The 24,803-nt window shown below is 34.9% G+C and overlaps 2 protein-coding genes across 4 annotated transcripts in view; both read right to left on the bottom strand.

The window, feature by feature from the left end:
- LOC311283901 (NACHT, LRR and PYD domains-containing protein 3-like) overlaps positions 1 to 24,803 on the bottom strand; it is a 91,364-nt gene that overhangs the window by 65,708 nt on the left and 853 nt on the right. The gene's annotated exons all lie outside the window — the stretch shown is intronic.
- LOC311283909 (ribonuclease inhibitor-like) lies at positions 1,412 to 23,740 on the bottom strand. Its single transcript, XM_084398677.1, has 8 exons — positions 23,178 to 23,740; positions 22,377 to 22,550; positions 16,501 to 16,671; positions 11,851 to 12,021; positions 7,511 to 7,681; positions 3,717 to 3,887; positions 2,999 to 3,174; positions 1,412 to 1,783 (listed from the first exon to the last, which is right to left on the bottom strand). The coding sequence occupies exons 3-8, from the start codon at positions 16,665 to 16,667 to the stop codon at positions 1,779 to 1,781; spliced, it is 861 nt and encodes a 286-aa protein (XP_084254803.1). The 5' UTR covers positions 16,668 to 16,671; positions 22,377 to 22,550; positions 23,178 to 23,740; the 3' UTR covers positions 1,412 to 1,778.

The following is a 24,803-nucleotide window of genomic DNA, read 5'->3' as shown; positions in this document are numbered from 1 at the left end:
TTTTAGGATTATACCAGAGACTATTTATTATCGGAGGCGTTGCCAAGATGGCGGCCGAGTGGCACGACTTGCCTAAAAGGACTTTGATTATACTCACCAATACTGTGGAAATTGCGTTATCTGCAACGCAGTCATCATACAGCAAAACAAGATGGCGGCTGAACAGAACATTTTCGACCAGCGATGACGCCAGTAGTCACGTGGTTTGGACGTGGACGTAAAATTGTAATTTGATTTAAAGCAATTAATTTAAATTACACCCCAAAAAACTGTTTTACTTCAAGACAACTAAACTCAATTACATTAGACCAATGACAAGCCAGAAAAGTGAATTTATTGAGTCAGATCAAGTATAAAACGTTCTATAAACTAATGACAAGCCATATGCACTTTTTTGTTTCTAAATCCCATAGAATGGACTGTATGTCTGTCTCTCAGCCATATTTTCAATCTTGTAAATATGGCTTCTATAGCCTAAGATCGATATTGTTTAATCGTTTTAAAATTATATGTTGAGTCTGAACATTAACACTTCTTATAGGCCTGTGCTAAAAATGACAACCTTGTTGTATGACCTGATTGACTGCACTGAAGGTTTCCACATATAAAATCTAAATGATATCAGACTTTGAATGACCTTTAAGTCATTAAGTGACAAACCTTTTCAGTTTTCTTTTTCCTATGAGGGTCAAAAGTCCTGAGATACTCCCTCAACTCCCTCTGAGCAGACTAGACCATTTTGCTCATTAAAATATAATCAGGTAAAACTTAAAAATAACAGATTAAATGAATTACAAGTCACATTTCAAATTGCCTTGGTAGCAATTACTGATAAACTGAGACATGAGGGAAAACTGAGATTTAAGGATAAAATTTTATAGGTCATGATATTTAAAAAACAAAAGAAATAAAACCCAGAAATGAATGTTTGATGAAATCATCTTCGTCACTATTTGCCGGTAACATATTCATTTAAAATACTTCTATTACTCTTCTATAATCACATTCTTGTAAATCTATAAACTCTCTAAACTGTCACCTTTTCCTAAATAATAAATTACTAATATACACCGTCTATATCTTGTTGATTAAAATAATCTAATTGTCATTGAATATTGGAAGTTACACCATCAACATTGTAATCAAGCAGTGCAATATCTAATCAATAAAGTCATTTTCAGCACGTTTTACTTTTACATGTTCATTTAGCAGAAACTTTTATCCAAAGCAACACTGTAAAAAATTTGTAACACTCCCAAATCAAAAATTTCAATTGACCGATAACATCTAAATTTTTCAATTGGCCCAAGTGAAATTCTGTAAATTCTAAAATTAAATGTACAGATTTTCACTTGGGCCAATTGAAAAATGTAGATGTTATCGGTCAATTGAAATTTTTGATTTGGGAGTGTTACAAATTTTTTACAGTGAACATACAAATGAGGAGAGCAATAGAAGCAATAAAACCAACAATATGCAAGTGATGTGACCATTCCCAGTTTAGTCTACAAAAAGATGCGTCTTCAGCAGTTTTCATGGGTCATCACAAATAGAATCTTCAAGTTCAAGTCCTCTATTAGATCATTGTGGAAATCTGACACACCCACACACACACACACACATACACGAGAGTGAGATCGCTGTGACGTCTTCCGTCTCTGCGTCTTTGGCCTCTGTGCCTTCGGTCTCTGTGTCTTCAGTCTTGGTCTCTTCGGTCTCTGTTGACTGTGTGACTGTGACATGTCTGTAGCGGCTCCTTATTCACCATCAGCTGATCCTTAAACTACAATTAAACACACAGAGTCACATATGGAGTATGAGACATTACTGCGGTCACATCACATCAGTAGATTCATTTCAGAACAAACACAGGCAGAGATACATACAGAGTATATTAATATTACAGCCAGAGATATAAAGGTGAGGAGAACATCAGAGCTGTTGTTCTGCACGCGGATGAACGACAAGATGAAGAAGATCCTGATCAAGACCATTGTGAACAGATCATCGTGTCAGAACCACTTCCCACTTACCGTCGTGGAAACGAAAGGTTCAGTCGATTATTCGCATTATATGAATGATTCTCTCAATTAATTGTAATCTTTTCTGGGAGTGATCTAGATTCTTCTGTGACAATGTCCTGCAGCCGAGAGTCAGAGCGGACCTCCTGTCGGACAACATCTGTGTACTAACTGATTAAATGATAATACGCCATATGTAGTCCATTCCATAGAGACTGTGTGTTCTCAGAATAATGAGAACTAATAATGTTTATTACAGGATCTAAATAACTGAGCAGTTAAACTGCCCGCTGTTCTCCAGAAAAATCCTCCAGGTTTTGCATATTTTTAGGTTTTCCAGAATCTTCTGCATATTTGACACCTTTCCAACAATGACTGTATGATTTTGAGATCCATATTTTTACATTAAGGACAATTGAGTGACTCGTACACAACGATTACAAAAGGTGAACACATTTACTGATGCTCAAGAAGGAAACGATGCATTAAGAGCAGGGGGTGTAAACTTTAAACAGGATTATGATGATGTGTAAATTTTGTTTAAAGATCATCTTATTTTTCATTTAGTACTGCCCTTCAGAAGTGAATACTCCCCTGTTTCACAGAAGACAAAATAATTACAATTTATCCTGTTCATGCAATTTAAAAAGTTTACACACCCCAGCTTTTAATGCATTGTGTTGCATCAGTAAAAAAAAAAAATTTTTTTTTTTTTAATATTTAACAAAAATTATTAAACTAAATCAAAAAAAAAAAAAAAAAGTTCTTCAAGAAATAAAACTGTGTAAAACTGATGTTATTAAAATAATATGCAGGGGAAACCAAGTCCTGTGTTTGGTGGACCCTTTGTGTTACAAACCTTATTAGTATTCCAAAGTATTCTGAATTATTTAGATTAGGTTACAAAGCTTGTGTAATCTAATGAAATATGTTACAAATTACTGTATTTTGTAATCTGTAGTAAATAATCTACTTACAAGATAGTGTCTCCAGTTTATAATGTGGATCATTCTTCAGATCAGAGAGAAGCTTCACGTCTGATTCTCTTAGTTTATTCCCAGACAGATCCAGATGTCTCAGGTGTGAGGGGTTTGATCTCAGAGCTGAAGCCAGAGCAGAACAACCTTCATCTGTGACTCCACAATCCCTCAACCTGTAGAGAACAATGACACACTCTTCACTCTCTCAGTTCAGATCAGTTTAGCAGTGAATCCATTATTAAAGAGGAAATACAAACTTAAAGCATAAATAAAATGTTTTGATGGATCATTGGACTGAGATCTAAAATGTCAAAGAGCTCAAAACATGATTATTAAACATCTAGTCTTTAGATCTGTAATAATACAGTACGTATGGAGTAATGATTTGTTTTAATCGTGTAAAGAATATTTTAAAAACAGTCCCTGCAGAAAGATGACCGTGATGAACTGCAAGAATAAATCCAGCATGTTCTTCATTTCTCAGTTCTGAATGTGTTGAGATCGAGTCGGTTTAAAATCAAGAGACTGAAGTGTTGATTGTGATGTGAGTGTGTATTTCAGTGACTCAGTCCTGCAGAATCATGTTCCTGAAGAGCAGCTCATGTGTTCAATCACTTACAGTTCAATAAGCGCAATAACAGCAGCAGAAAAAGGCTGAACATTTCAAATATAGACTTTACATTGTGTTTCATGCGTGAGTCATATATGATCTTACCACAGTGTCTCCAGTTTACAGTGAGGATCCTCCAGTACAGCAGAGAGCAGATGAACTGAATCTCCTAGTTTATTCCCAGACAGATTCAGATCTCTCAGGTGTGAGGGGTTTGATCTCAGAGCTGAAGCCAGAGCAGAACAACCTTCATCTGTGACTCCACAACAATACAACCTGTAGAGAACAATGACACACTCTTCACTCTCTCAGATCAGATCAGATCAGTTTAACACAAGGGTCCGCAGCCGTACTGCAGGGGGCCGTCAATTAATGCTTGATCACAAATCATTTTTTGTTAAAAAATTAAAACATGGTTAAAAAACATCACAAAGTCAAATTTAAATATAAGCACTGTCACATGAATGCAAGATCACCCTCAAACAACCTTCATCTGTGACTCCACAATATTTCAACCTGTAGAGAACAATGACGCTGTGTAAACTGTGTGTAAAATGACCAATTTATTAAAGATTGCAGTGTGTGATGTGATTTGAGTGTAGTGACAAGCAAAGCCACTATATTCTACACTGCTTTATAAAGGATGCCGGTTTTCCATGTGCTTGAGGAGAAACTGAGGGACAAATACCATGCAGTGCTGTAACTATGGAGTGATAAAGAGAGAACATTAATAACACCTGAAGTGTAACTTTATCAATTAAATGTACTATATTTTAGTGTAATAATAAGATATTTTTGTTTCTAAATATTTGTCCAACAATTATGATCCATTAATGGCCATTGAAAATAAAAATTTTTTCTAATATGTTTATTACTTATATTACAATTAGATTTCATGCTTAGCATTTAGCATGCTAATATATATTGCTAATTAATAGTTTCGTAGCAATCTAATACAATCTTACAATTCAGTCATGTGACACAAATATAAGAAATTGAATGAATTAATCCAGTTAGGGAACCATATTTAAATCACTTTAAAACTTCTTAATTGGGTTACTTGGAAATGACTTGATTCCATAATGTTGACAATTTTGTGAACAAATGATCTTTGTTGAACGTAATTGGTTCATGTGGAACTGATGTGCATGATTAAATCATTTAAATCCAACACACTTTTTCAGTGCATTGTTTTCTGTGTAAGGCTGTAAGGACTGATTCTCCTGATAAAACAAAGCTCACCCTGCAATAAAGCCATAAAATGCACCCTGGACAGGAGATAGCAAAGACAGAGCACAGGACATAGCCCTGACCAAACTTATCTCCTTGTCTCCTTGTTTGACTTCAACTCATCCCCCCTCTCCCTCCTCAAGTCACTGAAAGTTCATGAAGAATGTCTATATATCACATATGGTGTATCTTGTGAATATGTTGTTTTTTCCTTTTCATGTTTGGTATCATTTTAAGTGTCTCAGTGCGATTGGTAAAATGGTCTTAATTTCAGTGCAGTCATTGGTTTAATGAGAAAGGTTGAGAACTTAGGAGAATCCTGTTTCTCCTCTCTGGGGGATATCTCTTTAAGATATCTCAAGAAACCAGGTGCTCCCCCCTGGGGTAAATGGATTGGCCCAAACTAAACCATATTTGTATAACCCCTTTTGTTCTGGTCTGGGTATTTAAGGCGAGGGGACAGAGCAGTCTTAGGACCCTTTACCAGGATCCCCCATACAGCGCTGTTTCAGTGTTTTCCCATTGGAAAACACACACACACACACACACACACACACACACACACACACACACACACACACACACACACACACACACACACCACTGTGTGTCTTTGTCAGGAAAACATTACTTACTTTTAGAGTCATCTTTGAGTAAATTATGTCATGTATTTTTCTGAATTGGATTTTAATCATTTACTTGTGTAATTGGCATGATACATTTATACCTGACAAATAAATGTTACATCTTGATTTATTCTGAAGTTTCAGAAATCATTCATTTTAGTAGATTAAAAGTGTAGTCTGGTGTTTCCGCAAATCTTTGTCCAGGATAGATCAAACTGAAGGCACTTTGAATGGAGCATGGGGCACATCTTAGGAAGACCTTCTGATTTCTGACTATTCCCTGACTTAGCATGTTGTACGCTGCAAATATTATAAAAAATTACACCTATGGGTCTGCAGTGAGCGGCTGCATAGAGTAAAATAATTGCACTGCACCCTCTGACTATTTCAGGACTGGCTAGTTTGTGATCGTGAGCGCACATTCGCGACGTGACGTCTCAACGTGACACTAGGTCCGTAATGAACGAATATTTGAAATTATGAGATGCCCAGAATAATCAAAGATCTAAATTAATTCATAATCAATCTTTATGATTATTTTCTAATCAGAAACACAATCTAATTTTTTTCTGTATTTTAAAAAGAATTTTGGATTTACTGTAAATCCCTCTGGTCCTCTTCGTTTAGGGGTCACACTTGGCTCCTTCGTGGTCAAAAGTGACCGAAGCCTTAAAATGTAACTTTTTTTTTTTTTTCAGGAAAACCAATGTAATATATTTTTGTTCAATAATATTTTTTGATTATTTAGAATTTTGAAAGGTTTCTATGCAATAATTATAATTGTTTTATGAGCATTTTTTCCATTAGAATATATGACTTGATATATATATTTCACATTAAAATAGAGTGCAGGCCTTTAAAATCCATTTTTTGAAGTGAGAAAAGCGTCATCCAGTGCCGTTAAAAATAAAAACGTGTGTAATGTCGTGTAACCGCCTGTAGGCTGTACTGTAGCTCCCTATATAAATACATAGAGAGGCTTTTTGATTCGTATTGTTATTTTTAGACATGATTTCTCCATTTTATTATTATTTTTTAATTATTATTATTTTTATTTAGATATATATTTAGACATTCTAAAAGACTACTTTTTGTCAAGGTTTAGATATTTTTGTTAGATAAGTATCAGGTTTTGCATTATGATTACAATCAAACAATAACATTTGGTTAGAAAAGGAACACAATGCAAGCATTTTTGTTAATCGGTATTTGATAATTAAAAAATTTAACAAAATAAGGGATGGATAGTGATAATTCAAAACAGTTTATACAGACATTTTGCAATTAATAATGTCCATGATTTTTGTGTGTGTTCACATAGCTAATACATCAAACGTCACCAAGTGTCATCCCATTCAGATGAAGCAAAAAAAAATCTTCATTTTTGACCGAAGAGGATCAGAGAATGTCAACATTGAAAAGTGGAAGATGAATCAATTTATTAAAGAAATGTAAATTATTAGAAACCTTTTTGTCCCTGACATTATTATTTTTTCTATTTCTTTTTCCTTTTTTATATTGTGCTCTGTTCATTTATTATAGTTTTGTTTTGCCTTATTGTAATGATATTTACTGCAATACAAAACTTTACTTCCGCATTCCTCGATTCCTATGGAAGTCTATGGCTGTTCAAAAACCCTGTTGTTTTAATTTAACATTTATACTTTGTGTATTTGTGTAATGTTTTGCCTTGTTTGTGATGTGGAGTAATTTATATACAAATATGTAATATATATATATATGCTGGGGAGGACATTTATGTTTTAGGATTAGCATGTTTAATCAAGCATCGGCTCACCTGTGATGTTCACTGATTTAACTGAATATTTATTTAATGTGCATTTGGACTGAAGTAAGTATCACTTGTAATTTATCGTTTAACTGAGTGTCTATGATTCACACATAAAAAAACAAGCTAGGGTTTAACGAGCAAAGTTGGTGATCATTGAGTAAAAAAGTTAAAAACTATTACATAGGCTAACTAATAAAGAATATATTTACCAAGGACAAATATATATGTGTTTATCAGAGAGTTCATCTTACCCCAGTGTCTCCAGTTTACAGTGAGGATCCTCCAGTACAGCAGAGAGCAGATGAACTGAATCTCCTAGTTTATTCTTAGACAGACTCATATATCTCAGGTGTGAGGGGTTTGATCTCAGAGCTGAAGCCAGAGCAGAACAACCTTCATCTGTGACTCCACAATAACTCAACCTGTAGAGAACAATGACACACTCTTCACTCTCTCAGTTCAGATCAGATCAGTTTAACACAAGGGTCCGCAGCCGTACTGCAGGGGGCCGTCAATTATTTCAAGCATTAAATATAAGCACTGTCAAATGAATGCAAGATCACCCTCAGTTGATCCTGTAATAATATCATACTGGCAAACTCTCAAGTGTGTTTTTGTGTTTGAGCTCTGGAGAACGTCAAATGTTTTTACAGCGGTGAGAAATGTAGCCAATCACAGTCATGTTTTCATTTACGCAGTCACACATTCATTTAGTCAGAATCCACTCACCGAGATATAAAGGCCCTGTCCTAAATGGCACACTTCACTTTCAGTCTTGTAGACTTACAATGGCTTCTGCGTGCCTGTTAAGTCCATGAGACCGTGTGGTGTCCCATTTAGTAATGTTAGGTTTCAGAAGGGTACTCATGAGCGCCCCTCTGTGGTCGATATGCGCCCTAAATGCGCACTGAAGCGAGCTCCGCAGCAGACTTGTTCCCGACAGTCAAAGCGGCGTTACGTTATGAAAGTGCGGACTCAGAGGAAGACCGCGAGTGTTTAGGGTGCCGTTTGTGACAGGGCCAAACTCACAACTGCATGACATAAATAGCAATTGAAAAGAAAAAGTCAGAATTGCGAGTTTATACCTTGCAATTCTTGTGAGATAAAAAGTCACAATTGTCTTTTAAACTGTTTTATTTCGTGGCGGAAACAAGCTTCCATAAATTGGAGGCAACCAGTGGCGAATTAGTCTTCCAGGTTTTGATGTCATCCCTGAAGCTCTATTCACAGTCAGCTTTCCTTTCGCATGAAATCCCCCAAATGCCAGCAGACCAATGAGAACACTGGAAGCTTATGGGTAACATTATTCAATTTGAAATGTAATATGCAAAATGACAATGCAATATGTAAAATGGCAATGCATTTCTGTATTTAAATTTACATTTTCTATTACATTTGTGCAACATTTGGTGCAAAATGAAAATAAATTCAATTATATAATTTTAAATTATAAAATAAAATGGCTGTAATTCAAGAATGCTTTGGAATATAGACATATGGTTGGTCTTGTTTTAAAGAAGACATTTGCAAGATTATTGTAGAAGTAAATTATGAAAGTGAAACAGAAAAAAAAGTTATATAAGTTTGAGTTTATGAAAATGTACAATGTAAAAATATAATTATTAATATTTTATATAAAATATATATAAAATATATATATATATATTACAAAATATATTTTACTCTAAAACTGCAAGAAAATTAAAGCCAAAAATCTAAACAAGTTGTGTTCCAAATTTTAGGTTGATATCTCAAAAAATGAGCTTTCAGTAAGATTTTATTTGGGCGCAGTACCAAACTCTTTCACTAGATGGACAGCCAAGCTTCCTTAATGACCATATAAGGGCGCCTCCATTTTCATATATGTTTTGAGTGATCTGAACCATGTATTTCCATAATTTCATACAATTTATGAAGTATACATCCTATTCAGAAATAGTATGGGTGTTTTGACAGTATTTGATTTGATTTCAACCTCTAATAAACATAAAAAGAGCACATGTGCGTTACAGCTCGCAGCCGCATCACAAATCGATAATCCATCATTTTTTCTTTATATTAAAAACATTTTCAGACCTTTTTTTTCTCATAAAATTGAATTGGTGTTATCTTTTGAACTCTTGGCATAAAAACAAACTGAGGTTTCTACCAATCTTTCATGATTTTTCATGTTTATTTCTATTTCAAAATAAAGGCCTAAACACGCCTAATGAATATGAAATATTCTTGTTGCAAATTGATAAATTACTGCTCCTCTGCAATTTATTTTTAAAAAACAGCCACCAAATATGAAAACTAGAGATTGTAAGGTTTCAAATGATATATAGTTTGTCAATATTACTTTAGGTTTTTACTAAGATATTATTGTTCTAAATATATATATATGGGCAAGTGACAATTCTAGAAAATGAAGAACAAAGAAATGTGCATCAGGTGTACTTTAGTTTTTTATGTTTTTAATTAATTTATGAAGCCACTGCAAACTTAAAATATGTTAAAATATGTATTCAATTTAAAACTAGTGTATGAAATGGCAAATGTAAATTATATAATTGAATTTTAATTTTGCACCAAACGTTGCACAAATGTAATGGAAAACATCAATTTAAATACAGAAATGCATTGCCATTTTACATATTACATTTCTAATTGAATATTGCTGCTCATATGCTTCCATAGAACTCGGAACAATGATGATGATGCATAATAACAGAACGTAGGCGCCAACGTTGCGGATGCAATTACCCAAAACCCTCCATAACTTTTCCATTAATTTCACATTTATTTGTGTAGCGCTTTTCACAATACATATTGTTTCAAAGCAGCTTTACAGAAAATGCACATCTACATTACAATTTACAGTGATCTGTTATCAGAGGTGACTGTCCAAGTTATGCATTTCAGAAATGTACATATACAAATCACAGTTAGCTAATAATGTATTAATTAAAAATATATATATTAATTTAATTTATAACTGGTACTTATTTGAAAAAAATGAGTTTATTGGCAAATAAATGACGGACAGTTACGCATGTACAGTATTACCATAATTTTCTTATGTAAGCTTTATTTTACACCTCAAACGACAAGGGAATTTATAGTCATATTTATAGTGTTAATATTAATTTGCGAGTCCACAAACTCATTCTCTTAAATGGCTTGGGTCTGCTATCATTCACAGCGTACAGTATACGGACTGAATGCCCCTGACCTGAAGCTTTTATATCAAGACCATTTTCATGTTTATCATTTATTTCTATTATTTGCGTTGCCTTATAACTTCATGCTTGCAGTTTAACACATAAGTGTTTATTACCACAACAGTAAATACGTGTCTTTAGAAATGTTATTATATATTATAATGAAAAAGACTAATAAAATAGTCTCTTCATATTAAATGGATAACAATATATGTCTGGACACTTGAAAAATGTGTAATAATGGGGTCTATAAAACTTAAACATTTAATGATTTATAAGCATTTCACATATTTCTACACTAATTATACAAAACTATTCTGCCAGAACACCATACTGTACAAATTATCTAGATCAATGTTCATTCTTGTCTGAAACTTTGAAGGAGACAAATATGAGATCTCCAGTATGAAGGGCCGCATAGGCAACAATTATTGAAAAGCCTCAACACTAGTGAAACGAAAAACATTGATCAACCTTGGTGAAACTCATTCATACGCATTACTGAAATAAGAAAAGATTTCGGTAGTTGATGATGGCTAATTTCCCTTGAAAAGGAAGTTGTGTGTCCGCACTTCTGTTTAATTTGGCGCGTCTCACAAACTCTTAAGCAATGTCGGTTAGTTGTAACGAGTTGTATGGGAAGCCAAACACACCAACCGTGGGACGAAACGGAGCGGTGTTACAGAGCTCGTGCCGTGCTGACGTCATCGGTGCGGCTCAATGGACCGAGCTGTGCGACCGACTCGACATCGCAGGGAGGACGTGTTTGCTAGCGAAACCGAATGGACAGCGCAAACTAATCTCACCAGCGCGGCGCTGACCATGTGACTTTATTCATTACTGCTCCGCAGAAGTTCAGGTGTTTTCCCTGCATATAAGATAATGAAGATCAGCATGAAGCATTTCTTTTGCTTATTATCTTTCATATTAGTACATTAGTTGTGTTTGAAAAGCTACTTTGAAGAATTGTATTTTAGTATCCACGGAAAGAGCCGTTCAAAGCAGAAACTTCAACGATTAAGGACTGTGCAGTGCCGGGGGAACTATAGGATCAGGGTTGGGAACCACTATTATTACACAGAAACATCATTAGGGAAAACACTGTTGAGTAAACGAGGGGAAAAGAGTTGTCATTGTAGTCAGAGTGAAACAGACTAAAATTATTGAACATAATGAATATAATGAAATACTGACTAAATTTAAAGGATATATTTTAAAAAGAATGTAAAAATGACCACTAATACCAGACCATGAGATTAGACATTTGTGTACACCTGTGATTTCTGTGCTGAGATTTAGTGTTTACTGAACATTTTACAAGCTAATTTTAGTCCTAAAATTCTTACTGAGGACAAAGACATGTGTGACTATCAGAGAGTTCATCTTACCACAGTGTCTTCAGTTTACAGTGAGGATCCTCCAGTACAGCAGAGAGCAGATGAACTGAATCTCCTAGTTTATTCTCAGACAGATCCAGATGTCTCAGGTGTGAGGGGTTTGATCTCAGAGCTGAAGCCAGAGCAGAACAACCTTCATCTGTGACTCCACAATCCCTCAACCTGTAGAGAACAATGACACACTCTTCACTCTCTCAGTTCAGATCAGATCAGTTTAACACAAGGGTCCGCAGCCGTACTGCAGGGGGCCGTCAATTATTTCAAGCATTATTTTTTTGTTAAATTAAAACATGGGTAAAAAACATCACAGAGTTAAATTTAAATATAAGAACTCTCAAACGAATGCAAGATCATCCTCAGTTGATCCTGTAATAATATCATACTGGCAAACTCTCAAGTGTGTTTTTGTGTTTGAGCTCTGGAGAACGTCAAATGTTTTTACAGCGGTGAGAAATGTAGCCAATCACAGTCATGTTTTCATTTACGCAGTCACACATTCATTTAGTCAGAATCCACTCACCGAGATATAAAGGCCCTGTCCTAAATGGCACACTTCACTTTCAGTCTTGTAGACTTACAATGGCTTCTGCGTGCCTGTTAAGTCCATGAGACCGTGTGGTGTCCCATTTAGTAATGTTAGGTTTCAGAAGGGTACTCACGAGCGCCCCTCTGTGGTCGATATGCGCCCTAAATGCGCACTGAAGCGAGCTCCGCAGAAGACTTGTTCCCGACAGTCAAAGCGGCGTTACGTCATGAAAGTGCGGACTCAGAGGAAGACCGCGAGTGTTTAGGGTGCCGTTTGTGACAGGGCCAAACTCACAATTGCGTGACATAAATAACAATTGAAAAGAAAAAGTCAGAATTGCGAGTTTATACCTTGCAATTCTTGTGAGATAAAAAGTCACAATTGTCTTTTAAACTGTTTTATTTCGTGGCGGAAACAAGCTTCCATAAATTGGAGGCAACCAGTGGCGAATTAGTCTTCCAGGTTTTGATGTCATCCCTGAAGCTCTATTCACAGTCAGCTTTCCTTTCGCATGAAATCCTGGAAGCTTATGGGTAACATTATTCAATTTGAAATGTAATATGCACAATGCAATATGTAAAATGGCAATGCATTTCTGTATTTAAATTTACATTTTCTATTACATTTGTGCAACATTTGGTGCAAAATGAAAATAAATTCAATTATATAATTTTAAATTATAAAATAAAATGGCTGTAATTCAAGAATGCTTTGGAATATAGACATATGGTTGGTCTTGTTTTAAAGAAGACATTTGCCAGATTATTGTAGAAGTAAATTATGAAAGTGAAACAGAAAAAAAAGTTATATAAGTTTGAGTTTATGAAAATGTACAATGTAAAAATATAATTATTAATATTTTATATAAAATATATATATATTAAAAAATATATTTTACTCTAAAACTGCAAGAAAATTAAAGCCAAAAATCTAAACAAGTTGTGTTCCAAATTTTAGGTTGATATCTCAAAAAATTTGCTTTCAGTAAGATTTTATTTGGGCGCAGTACCAAACTCTTTCACTAGATGGACAGCCAAGCTTCCTTACTGACCATATAAGGGCGCCTCCATTTTCATATATGTTTTGAGTGATCTGAACCATGTACATCCATAATTTCATACAATTTATGAAGTATACATCCTATTCAGAAATAGTATGGGTGGTTTGGCAGTATTTGATTTGATTTCAACCTCTAATAAACATAAAAAGAGCACATGTGCGTTATAGCTCGCAGCCGCATCACAAATCGATAATCCATAATATTTTTCTTTATATTAAAAAAATTTTCAGACCTTTTTTTCTCATAAAATTGAATTGGTGTTATCTTTTGAACTCTTGGCATAAAAACAAACTGAGGTTTCTACCAATCTTTCATGATTTTTCATGTTTATTTCTATTTCAAAATAAAGGCCTAAACACGCCTAATGAATATGAAATATTCTTGTTGCAAATTGATAAATTACTGCTCCTCTGCAATTTATTTTTAAAAAACAGCCACCAAATATGAAAACTAGAGATTGTAAGCTTTCAAATGATATATAGTTTGTCAATATTACTTTAGGTTTTTACTAAGATATTATTGTTCTAAATACAGTGGTGGTCAAAATTGATGGCACCCCTGATAAATATGATCAAAAATGGCTGTAAAAAATAAATCTGCATTGTTTATCCTTTTGATCTTTCCTTAAAAAAATTCGCAAAAATCTAACCTTTCATTGAAGTAAAATAATTGAAATTGGGGGTAAATCACATTATGAAATAAATGTTTTTCTCCAAATGAAAGGTTAGATTTTTGTGAATTTTTTGAATGAAAGATCAAAAGGATAAACAATGCAGATTTATTTTTTACAGCCATTTTTGATCATATTTATCAGGGGTGCCATCAATTTTGACCACTGTATATATATAGGCAAGTGACAGTTCTAGAAAATGAAGAACAAAGAAATGTGCATCAGGTGTACTTTGGTTTTTTATGTTTTTAATTAATTTATGAAGCCACTGCAAACTTAAAATATGTTAAAATATATATTCAATTTAAAACTAGTGTATGAAATGGCAAATGTAAATTATATAATTGAATTTTAATTTTGCACCAAACGTTGCACAAATGTAATGGAAAACATAAATTTAAATACAGAAATGCATTGCCATTTTACATATTACATTTCTAATTGAATATTGCTACTCATATGCTTCCATAGAACTCGGAACAATGATGATGATGCATAATAACAGAACGTAGGCGCCAACGTTGCGGATGCAATTACCCAAAACCCTCCATAACTTTTCCATTAATTTCACATTTATTTGTGTAGTGCTTTTCACAATACATATTGTTTCAAAGCAGCTTTACAGAAAATGCACATCTATATTACAATTTACAGTGATCTGTTATCAGAGGTGACTGTCCAAGTTATGCATTTCAGAAATGTACATATACAAATCACACAGTTAGCTAATAATGTATTAATTAAAAATATATATATTAATTTCATTTATAACTGGTACTTATTTGAAAAAAATGAGTTGATTGGCAAATAAATGACGGACAGTTACGCATGTACAGTATTGCCATAATTTTCTTATGTAAGCTTTATTTTACACCTCAAACGACAAGGAAATTTATAGTCATATTTATAGTGTTAATATTCATTTGCGAGTCCACAAACTCATTCTCTTAAATGGCTTGGGTCTGCTATCATTCACAGCGTACAGTATACGGACTGAATGCCCCTGACCTGAAGCTTTTATATCAAGACCATTTTCATGTTTATCATTTATTTCTATTATTTGCGTTGCCTTATAACTTCATGCTTGCAGTTTAACACATAAGTGTTTATTACCACAACAGTAAATACGTGTCTTTAGAAATGTTATTATATATTATAATGAAAAAGACTAATAAAATAGTCTCTTCATATTAAATGGATAACAATATATGTCTGGACACTTGAAAAATGTGTAATAATGGGGTCTATAAAACTTAAACATTTAATGATTTATAAGCATTTCACATATTTCTACACTAATTCTACAAAACTATTCTGCCAGAACACCATACTGTACAAATTATCTAGATCAATGTTCATTCTTGTCTGAAACTTTGAAGGAGACAAATATGAGATCTCCAGTATGAAGGGCCGCATAGGCAACAATTATTGAAAAGCCTCAACACTAGTGAAACGAAAAACATTGATCAACCTTGGTGAAACTCATTCATACGCATTACTGAAATAAGAAAAGATTTCGGTAGTTGATGATGGCTAATTTCCCTTGAAAAGGAAGTTGTGTGTCCGCACTTCTGTTTAATTTGGCGCGTCTCACAAACTCTTAAGCAATGTCGGTTAGTTGTAATGAGTTGTATGGGAAGCCAAACACACCAACAGTGGGACGAAACGGAGCGGTGTTACAGAGCTCGTGCCGTGCTGACGTCATCGGTGCGGCTCAATGGACCGAGCTGTGCGACCGACTCGACATCGCAGGGAGGACGTGTTTGCTAGCGAAACCGAATGGACAGCGCAAACTAATCTCACCAGCGCGGCGCTGACCATGTGACTTTATTCATTACTGCTCCGCAGAAGTTCAGGTGTTTTCCCTGCATATAAGATAATGAAGATCAGCATGAAGCATTTCTTTTGCTTATTATCTTTCATATTAGTACATTAGTTGTGTTTGAAAAGCTACTTTGAAGAATTGTATTTTAGTATCCACGGAAAGAGCCGTTCAATGCAGAAACTTCAACGATTAAGGACTGTGCAGTGCCGGGGGAACTATAGGATCAGGGTTGGGAACCACTATTATTACACAGAAACATCATTAGGGAAAACACTGTTGAGTAAACGAGGGGAAAAGAGTTGTCATTGTAGTCAGAGTGAAACAGACTAAAATTATTGAACATAATGAATATAATGAAATACTGACTAAATTTAAAGGATATATTTTAAAAAGAATGTGAAAATGACCACTAATACCAGACCATGAGATTAGACATTTGTGTACACCTGTGATTTCTGTGCTGAGATTTAGTGTTTACTGAACATTTTACAAGCTAATTTTAGTCCTAAAATTCTTACTGAGGACAAAGACATGTGTGACTATCAGAGAGTTCATCTTACCACAGTGTCTTCAGTTTACAGTGAGGATCCTCCAGTACAGCAGAGAGCAGATTAACTGAATCTCCTAGTTTATTCCCAGACAGATACAGATATCTCAGGTGTGAGGGGTTTGATCTCAGAGCTGAAGCCAGAGCAGAACAACCTTCATCTGTGACTCCACAATCCATCAACCTGTAGAGAACAATGACACTCTTCACTCTCTCAGTTCAGATCAACACGTACAAGCCACAATTCTACACAGACTATTAAATATGTCTAAATTTCAACTGGAGATTTATCAGTCACAAAAATAATAATAAAGAAATTCAAAAAGCTTTCAACACCTGTGTTTCATTAATCCAACCGTTCTAAATGAGCTCAAACACAACTACACCTCTTCTCTGTGACAGACTCATCGTGAAGATGAAAGCACACAAGAGTATGGTAGGTTACCTACTGACTATAAGTAACTTTCCAACTACATGCCAACTTATTCTAACCCTAACCCTACCAGTCTACTAATACATCTATTAACACTCCAATGGGAGTTAGTAGACATGTGCAACTGTACTTATAGTCAACAGAATGTGTTAAAGGGACCATTAAAATAAAGTGAAACCAATATGGTCTAACCTAAATTGAGAATTATGACAACACTGTTGCTGACAGTGAACATACCATGAGGTTTTACTGGATATGTAGTGAGTGTTTCTGTCTTCCCAATGCTACCTTCTGCCTCTCTGTTTTACTCTTCTTCTTCATCATTTACTTTCTCCTTCCAGTATATCATTCTCTCCCTCCACTGTGCATTTCTGTACCTCCACTGCATAATAATGTCCTGCCTCTGCTCTTTGCTCCTGTTCTCCTGCTTCATCTGCATCTCGCTCTGATTTTTTTGTAAATAAATGAATAAATATCTGTCTCTGTATCCCTTCCTCTTCATTTGGGCCTTCTGTCTCACAGAAAACAGTCACATAAAAACACATAATGAGGACTATTGTATATACAGTACTTTATCAAAAAAAAAAAAAGATTCATAATGTATACATCTTATCTAATTTCATGCTAGCATTTGGCCAACATGTGTAAGTTAGCCTCTTATGTAAAGTGTAATGAGCAAGCTAAAGCTAATTTCTAGAGCCTATAAATTATCAATATGACCAAAACTTTGCTGAAAAACCTCTTGCACACGATCTTCTTCATGCCTTTTGTCCTCTGATTGATAGTTTATACTTTTTTTTTCATCAAGTTAAGTAATTTTGTTCAGAAATGAGTAATTATCTTTATAAAGTAATGTAAGAAACATTTACTGGACTGAAGCAACTGGGGTTTATTGATTATTCATACACCATTTGTTAATGTTAAAAATGTAATTCTTTTGACATTTTTTCATGTTAATATAAATGTCAAATACGACACAATAGGCTTTTGGGGAACATTTTTCATCTCTTAATTATCATTGATTTGCATTGAATTGCATTTGAGCCATAAACCGATGCATAAATATGATACTCAACAACAACAAAAAACACACATGCATGCATATACAAGTTTGCATGTGTTTTTTGTTGAGTATCATATTACACACACACACACACACACACACGCACACACACACACACACGCTTTTATAGTTCATATATGCAATTTTTAACATAAAAAAATTATGTATTAATAATCAATAAACCCCAGTTGCTTCAGTCTAGTAAATGTTTCTTACATTACTTAATAAAGATAATTAAAGCCCTCATTTCTGAGCAAAATGACTTTACTTGATAGTTTATACTTTTTTTTTTTTTTTTTTTTTATCAGTCAGAGGACAGAAGGCATGAAGTAGATTGTGTACAAGATGTTTTTCAGCAAAGTTTTGGTCATATTGATAATAGGCCCTAGAAATTTGCATATTAAATATGATACAGTAGGCTAATATATTCATAAATAGGCATTATACTTATTGTTCGACCGAATTTTACAAAGAATGTTTAGTTTAAGTTATGAGATAATAAATGTTTTAAAATTGTTATTAAAATGCTGTAACACGCATTGCCAAACCAGCATTCTTTTTTCCAATTAATTTATACTCCCAAAGGGGCAACGTATCCTGGGAGACACAAACATTTACAGGCAGATTATGGAAAATGGAAAAATTAAATCCATAAAATTTCAACATAAACATAATAAGCTAACACTTAACAACTCTTCAAACATGCAAGTCCCCTCAAATACTGTAAATATGTGAAATGTATCACTGAAGGCGAGTAGATTTCCCACTACAGGTCATGTTGTTTTTAAATGTTGCCCATGAGCTAAACAGAGAATATATGAATGAAGTCACCAGATCTAAATATTCACAACAAACACCCTTTCAACATGAAAACTGAGAAATTAAAAGAAATCCCTGCTTCTCCTCACAGACTCTTGAATGTTTGTGTGTCCCAGGATACATCACCCCTTTTAGGGTTCATTTTAAATTAAGAGAATAATTATATGAATACTATATAAATTACAAATAATTACAATTCATATAATATAAATATAAAATTATTTCACTCTAAACTGCTTTAATTTGGAGTGAGAGATACAGGGGGAGTGGCTTTATTGCATCAGATACGTGTCACTTTACTCACAGCTGATTGGTCCAGTTTTGGTTTGTGATCTCTAACACAGAATACATTAATTTTATTCAAGGTCATCCTGCAGCGCAAGTTACCATGGCGTTTGAACCCGCTAGAAACCAATCCACCTTCTTGAGCCCGAAAAAACAGAGTTTGCTTAAAATAATCTCAAACTTCCAAGGGGAGCAACTGAAACTGGCTTCATGCAACAGGACACAGAACCAGTGGGAAACACTGCTGTAACAAACACCACTCACTGTCATTCTGAAGTGCTCCTGAAGAGCTTAATGAGCTGGGTCAGTGTGTTGGATCTGAACTCTGCAGATAGGTAGATCTCCAGGAACAGTTTTGGGCGCTCCAGATTTAGATTAAAGAGATAGACACATGATTTACGTTTCCTGCTTCTGTGCATCAAAATGATACATAATATTGAACTATTCATTCGGGCACGTACATTCTTTCATTCTTTCTCCACAAGAACACAAGTCCGTTCTTAGATCTGAGAAACCACCCAGGAGAACCCCAACACTGCACATTTTGGATGTCTCTCTTCTCTGACAAACACACCTGAGATCTTGGAGTCTTTACTAACGAGCTGATGAGTTGAATCAGCTGTGTTTGATTAGAGAGACATCTAATCTGTGCAGTGCTGGGGCACGTTCAAGTTCAAAACGGTGCGCAACGTTTTGCTACGGTTTCCGGGTTGAACGTCATGTTTCCTGGAAACGGCGTGCACCGGTGTGCAATGGGGTTTGAGATACGTTTTCTCTTGTTTGGTGGGTGTGTCAGAACTGCAGTCCAATCAGCAGCAACATGTATATAAAGCACTCGCATTAAAGTGAACTCGCACAATGGGTTCAAGGAAAGTCATTTACAAATGTGTTCGATGCAGCTCGGTATACGCAACAACTGAGGATATTAGAAGACATGTTTGTCGAAAGTTTTAAAATATAGGATATCAACATAATGATGTAGATGTTTATATTTTTAGCTTCATTGCAAGTGTATGACATTTGGTATAGAAATAAACAATGGAAATTAAGTGCTTTTCCTAAAAATGAGAAAGAAAATACAGGGTATTAAAACAGTATGACCTACAAATAAAGTCAGTATGTGAGGCTAAATAAATGTGTTTTAGTCTGAATTAGGTAAGATGTGTCCTTCCATTTCAGTTTCCACTAATCCCTTCACTCGATTGGGATGTTCTCTTTTGTTCTGGGCGGCAAGTGCAGAAACTGTGACATCGGGCATATTTTGTAGTATTAAACACATATTTATACTGACTTCATCAGCAAGAATGGCCTTCTCAGCTGCCATAGTTGCAACTCTTGCGTCATCAGAACAGTGTGTTCAACGCATCACCGTTTCTGTTTAAAAAACGCTGTGCAACATTTTGTCGGGGCTGAACGCAGCCCTGGTGAAACTCCAGGTTTATATTGGCAGTTTAATAATAGGAGAAACACAGAGGAAAGATAATCTTCTTTTGTTGTTTGTTAATTATTGATCCACTGATGTTGTGAAGGCTCAAACAAAACCAACTTTTTCAATGATTTCAGACAGCAAGACAGCAACGTAATGACATCATATTAAACAATAACATCACACACCTGACGAAAACATTTCTGGACCTTTATAAGGAAACAGCCAAGCAACTAAAATGACATAAAAGTTATAATAGATCAATTAAATGTACTGCTTGTTACATGATTCCCAATTATTTCCATTATTTCACTATTTCTAGTATTTGTACTTTACATTTTCATTTAAATGTTATAATTAGCAATTCATTTCATTTTACCTGTAAAGCAGATTTGTTAAATGACAGCATTGATTAAAGTTTCTTATGGGGCAAGAACATTCTTCTAATGGCACAGCATTTTTTTTATAAGTTAACTGCATCTCCTACAACAAACCACTCCGATAATATCTGCAAATTAATGTACGGCTCAGACTAACTGTAGGCCTACATCATGTAAGACTCCAATACAATTATTAGGTAATTATTACTCTCAGTCAGTAAACTGTGTCTATTATGATAGACTACACAGCACTGTAATATTATTTTCAAATGAGTTTTTAAATTATTATTGTTATTATTATTTTAAGTCATTATTGTACCTGGTTCATTAGGCTACTCTTGTAAGAAAGTAGCAGTGGCTGGAACAGACTTTAAGTATCACCTGCGCTTGAAAAGATGCAATCTAATCCAGTTTACATGAAATAAGATGCTCCCGTTTGAGCTTACGGACCTGTTGCTATGACAGCAACTCCAGGATTAGCTTTGAAGAACCTAACAATCCTGGATCATGTAAAATCGTCAACAGTAAAATCCAGATAACAGTAATCCACGTATGAAGAACGGGCCCCTGTTCTCCAGTGCTTTGTTATATTGAGTTTGATATGTTTTTGTAGACTGTAAATTATTTTTGTTGTTTTCACAGTGATATTACTGTATTCTCAACAGTTCTCTACTGTATAAGCCGTGTGTAGTGATGATGTGCCTCCAGTGCTCGAAGTGGGCCGGTACGCACCAGCACTTCTATATTTTAAGCTGTAGTGTACCCTCACTTTTTCTTGTGTACCTTCAGAAAACTTTACTTTGACTATTAAATTCAAACAGGTGTAGCTCAGTCATGAACATTTGCTCATTGCGACTCATTTTGCCAGAACGTGTCAAGTATGTAAGCAGACGCATATGTAAAATCAAAACTGCCTAATGTTACTTAATGAAATGTCGACGCAGGACGAGGTATAGGACTGTGAAGCTTTGGGGGTGTTGTTGGACTTGATCTACTCCATCTGTGTTTTGATCATCATTCTGAATCCGATCCAGACGTCGTCTAAATATCTAATATCTAAAAATTCTTAAATCAAGATACATAAGCAATTTTTCAGTATACAAGACTTAACATTTTAAGTTTTGCTTCTCAAGTAAATGTATCTTCAATTAAGAATACAAAAAAGAAAAGAAGACAAAAATACTGAGAAAGAAATGTATTTTCTGCAGTGTAGTCCTAAAATTAACATCAAAGCATTTAGTCCAGGGTTCCTCAAATCCGGTTTTGAAGTGCCGCTGTCCTGCAGAGTTTATCTCCAACTCTAATTAAAGACGCCTGAACAAGCTAATCCATGTCTTCAGAGTTACAGGAAGGAGAGTTTTATCAGGGTTTGAGCTAAACTCAGTAAGGCAGCGGCCCTCCAGTGCCAGATTTGAGGAACCCTGATTTAGTCTTACAGAAGACAATAACATGTCTGACTATGATATACCGTAGATGCTCTTACCAGAGCTTCTCCAGTTTACAGTCAGGATCCTTCAGTACAACAGAGAGAAGCTTCACACCCGGATCTCGCAGTTTTCTATTATTCAGATCCAGTTCTCTCAGTTGTGAGGGGTTTGATATCAGAGCTGAAGTCAGAGCAGCACAATCTTTCTCTGTGACTCCACAATCACTCAAACTGTAGAGAGATGAAAATCATACTTGGTAAACACTATGAACTGAAAACAAAAAGCAATAGAAAATAGAGAAAAAATAGACAATTTGTAGATGGAGTAAAGAAAACACTGCACTTGGTCACCCATGGATGGCACTGTCTCAAAATTACTCAGGAACCTTGAGGTCATGGTGTCACAGATTACAATGGGAGAGAGAGTTAAGTGTGAATAAAAGACAAATGGGACATGGTATGGACTCAGGATAACAAACTCTCAGTGTGCAAAAGAACAAGATTCTGAACAGACACGACAAAAACAACATCAAATTAAACCAACTAACGCCACGCTTTGCTCTAAATGTAAGACCGCATTCTTGGGCTCCCTTGCAGGTGAATAACCAATAAACATGCTATATGAATATTACATTTTTTGTCTGTTGTTGCCAGGACTTTATAGTACTGGATCAGTGATAAATCACTCTCTTTGTATAGCGTATAATTAAGACAAATTATTCCCATGACATCAATTTTACAACCATCAACTGATATCTCAACCATGATAGCCTTTTTTTTTTATATTGTGTGCTTTATTATGTCATATTATACATGCTTTATTATATACATTATGAAGTCATATTTATAGATTTTGACCTTTGCCTTTTTAGTCCAGTCTCTGGCTCTATCCTGATTCACTTTGCCTTCAGCCCAGTCTAGGATGAACTTCTGCACAGAGACTGTTTTTCCAATCCCAGCGACTCCCTTTGTCAGCACAGTTGTGATGGGTTTGTATTGTCCAGCTAAAGGTTTAAAGATGTCATTGCATTTGATGGGTTTGTCCTCTGTTGCTGCTCTCCTGGATTGTGTCTCAATCTGTCTCACCTCATGTTCATTACAGATCTCTCCACTGTCACCCTCTGTGATGTAGAGCTCTGTGTAGATCTCATTCAGGAGTGTTGGGTTTCCCTGCTTTGCTGTTCCCTCATTCAGACACTTAAACTTCTTCATCAGATTTGATCTAAATGTGTTGAGGACTTCATGGCTGCAAAATTAAAATTCCATGGTACATGTATTACATAAGTTAAATATAGAGATACATATATAGAATAAAATGTCTTATTTATTCTCTGTATCATGACCAAGAAAATATCATAATATTTATGAAATGTGTTAATTATTAATGTGTTTTAATTTTGATCTCAATCAAAAATTCCACACTTTACCTGACACCAGTATCCCTGCTTTCATTAAAGTCCTGTAGTTGATTCATAGGCTGGTCATTCTTCTTACAGACGGGTTTTGTTACGGTTTTGTTTTGTTACGGTATACACTGATATATGTAACGGTCACCAGCTGGAGTGCCCTTGAGAGCCACCAGAGGGCACTCCACACCAGACTTTCATGTTCACTCACAGACTACATCTCCCATCATTCTCTGCCTGGACTCATCAGCACTCATTATCACATTCACCTGTATCTCATATTCTTGCTTAGTTCACCCCATATAAGCTTGATTCACCCCATCACTCACTGCAAAGTTTTGTATGTTGTTGCACTGCATTTCCGAGCGTTTTCCCTGGTTTCATGTCTCTTGGTTTTTGGATTTCTTGCCTGTTCCCTGGATTACTCTTTTGCCTCTGACCCCTGCCTGTTTTGATTATTTGTTTGTTTGGACTGCCTTCCTGTGTTTGACCCCTGCTTGTGCTGATTACGATTCTGGATTACGCTTCAAATAAAGATGCAACTGGATCTCAACCTTTGTGTCTCGGAGCAGTTCGTGACAATATTGGTGGATTATTTTTTTTTTTTTTTTTTTTTACATCACCTGAAAAATTCTATGAACAGTTAATAAGTAAATGCACATTAATAAGTCAACTGCTCAAGGGCACAACTGTAATAATACTAAAAACAAAAACTATAAAAAAAGTTTGACAATATATTGTACATATTAAATTAAAATAATACATTGTTTATTGATTGCTTATAATTTAACATCATGTCAGTTGTCAGAGCTATTTCAATGGTTAGAATAAAAGTAACAAAATATAAAAAGGGAAATAAACAAAAATCTACAAATTACAATTTTTTTTAACTAAATCACATCAACAGCCTCACTATTCTTTTCATAAGAATCAACAGAATACAAACAGAGTCCTAGAGGAGTTAAAACCATCGCATTTCCTTAAAATATGCTTTAAAGATGGACTCTATCATAAGAGGCATAAAGGAGGATCTTCAACTGATAACAAAACCTTGTGCCTATTTGGCAATATGTGCAGA

The sequence above is a fragment of the Rutilus rutilus genome (assembly GCF_951802725.1).
Source record: "Rutilus rutilus genome assembly, chromosome: 24".
In the NCBI taxonomy this organism is placed as follows: Eukaryota; Metazoa; Chordata; class Actinopteri; order Cypriniformes; family Leuciscidae; genus Rutilus; species Rutilus rutilus.
This window is presented reverse-complemented; position numbering and strand designations above follow the sequence as displayed.

Coding starts and splice junctions, on each gene's coding strand:
- LOC311283909 (XM_084398677.1), bottom strand. CDS start 16,667: ATGGATTGTGGAGTCACAGATGAAGGTTGTTCTGCTCTGGCTTCAGCT. Junction 7,682..11,850: donor TGTAAACTGAAGACACTGTG/GTAAGATGAACT, acceptor TGTTCTCTACAG/GTTGAGTTATTGTGGAGTCA. Junction 3,175..3,716: donor TGTAAACTGGAGACACTGTG/GTAAGATCATAT, acceptor TGTTCTCTACAG/GTTGAGGGATTGTGGAGTCA.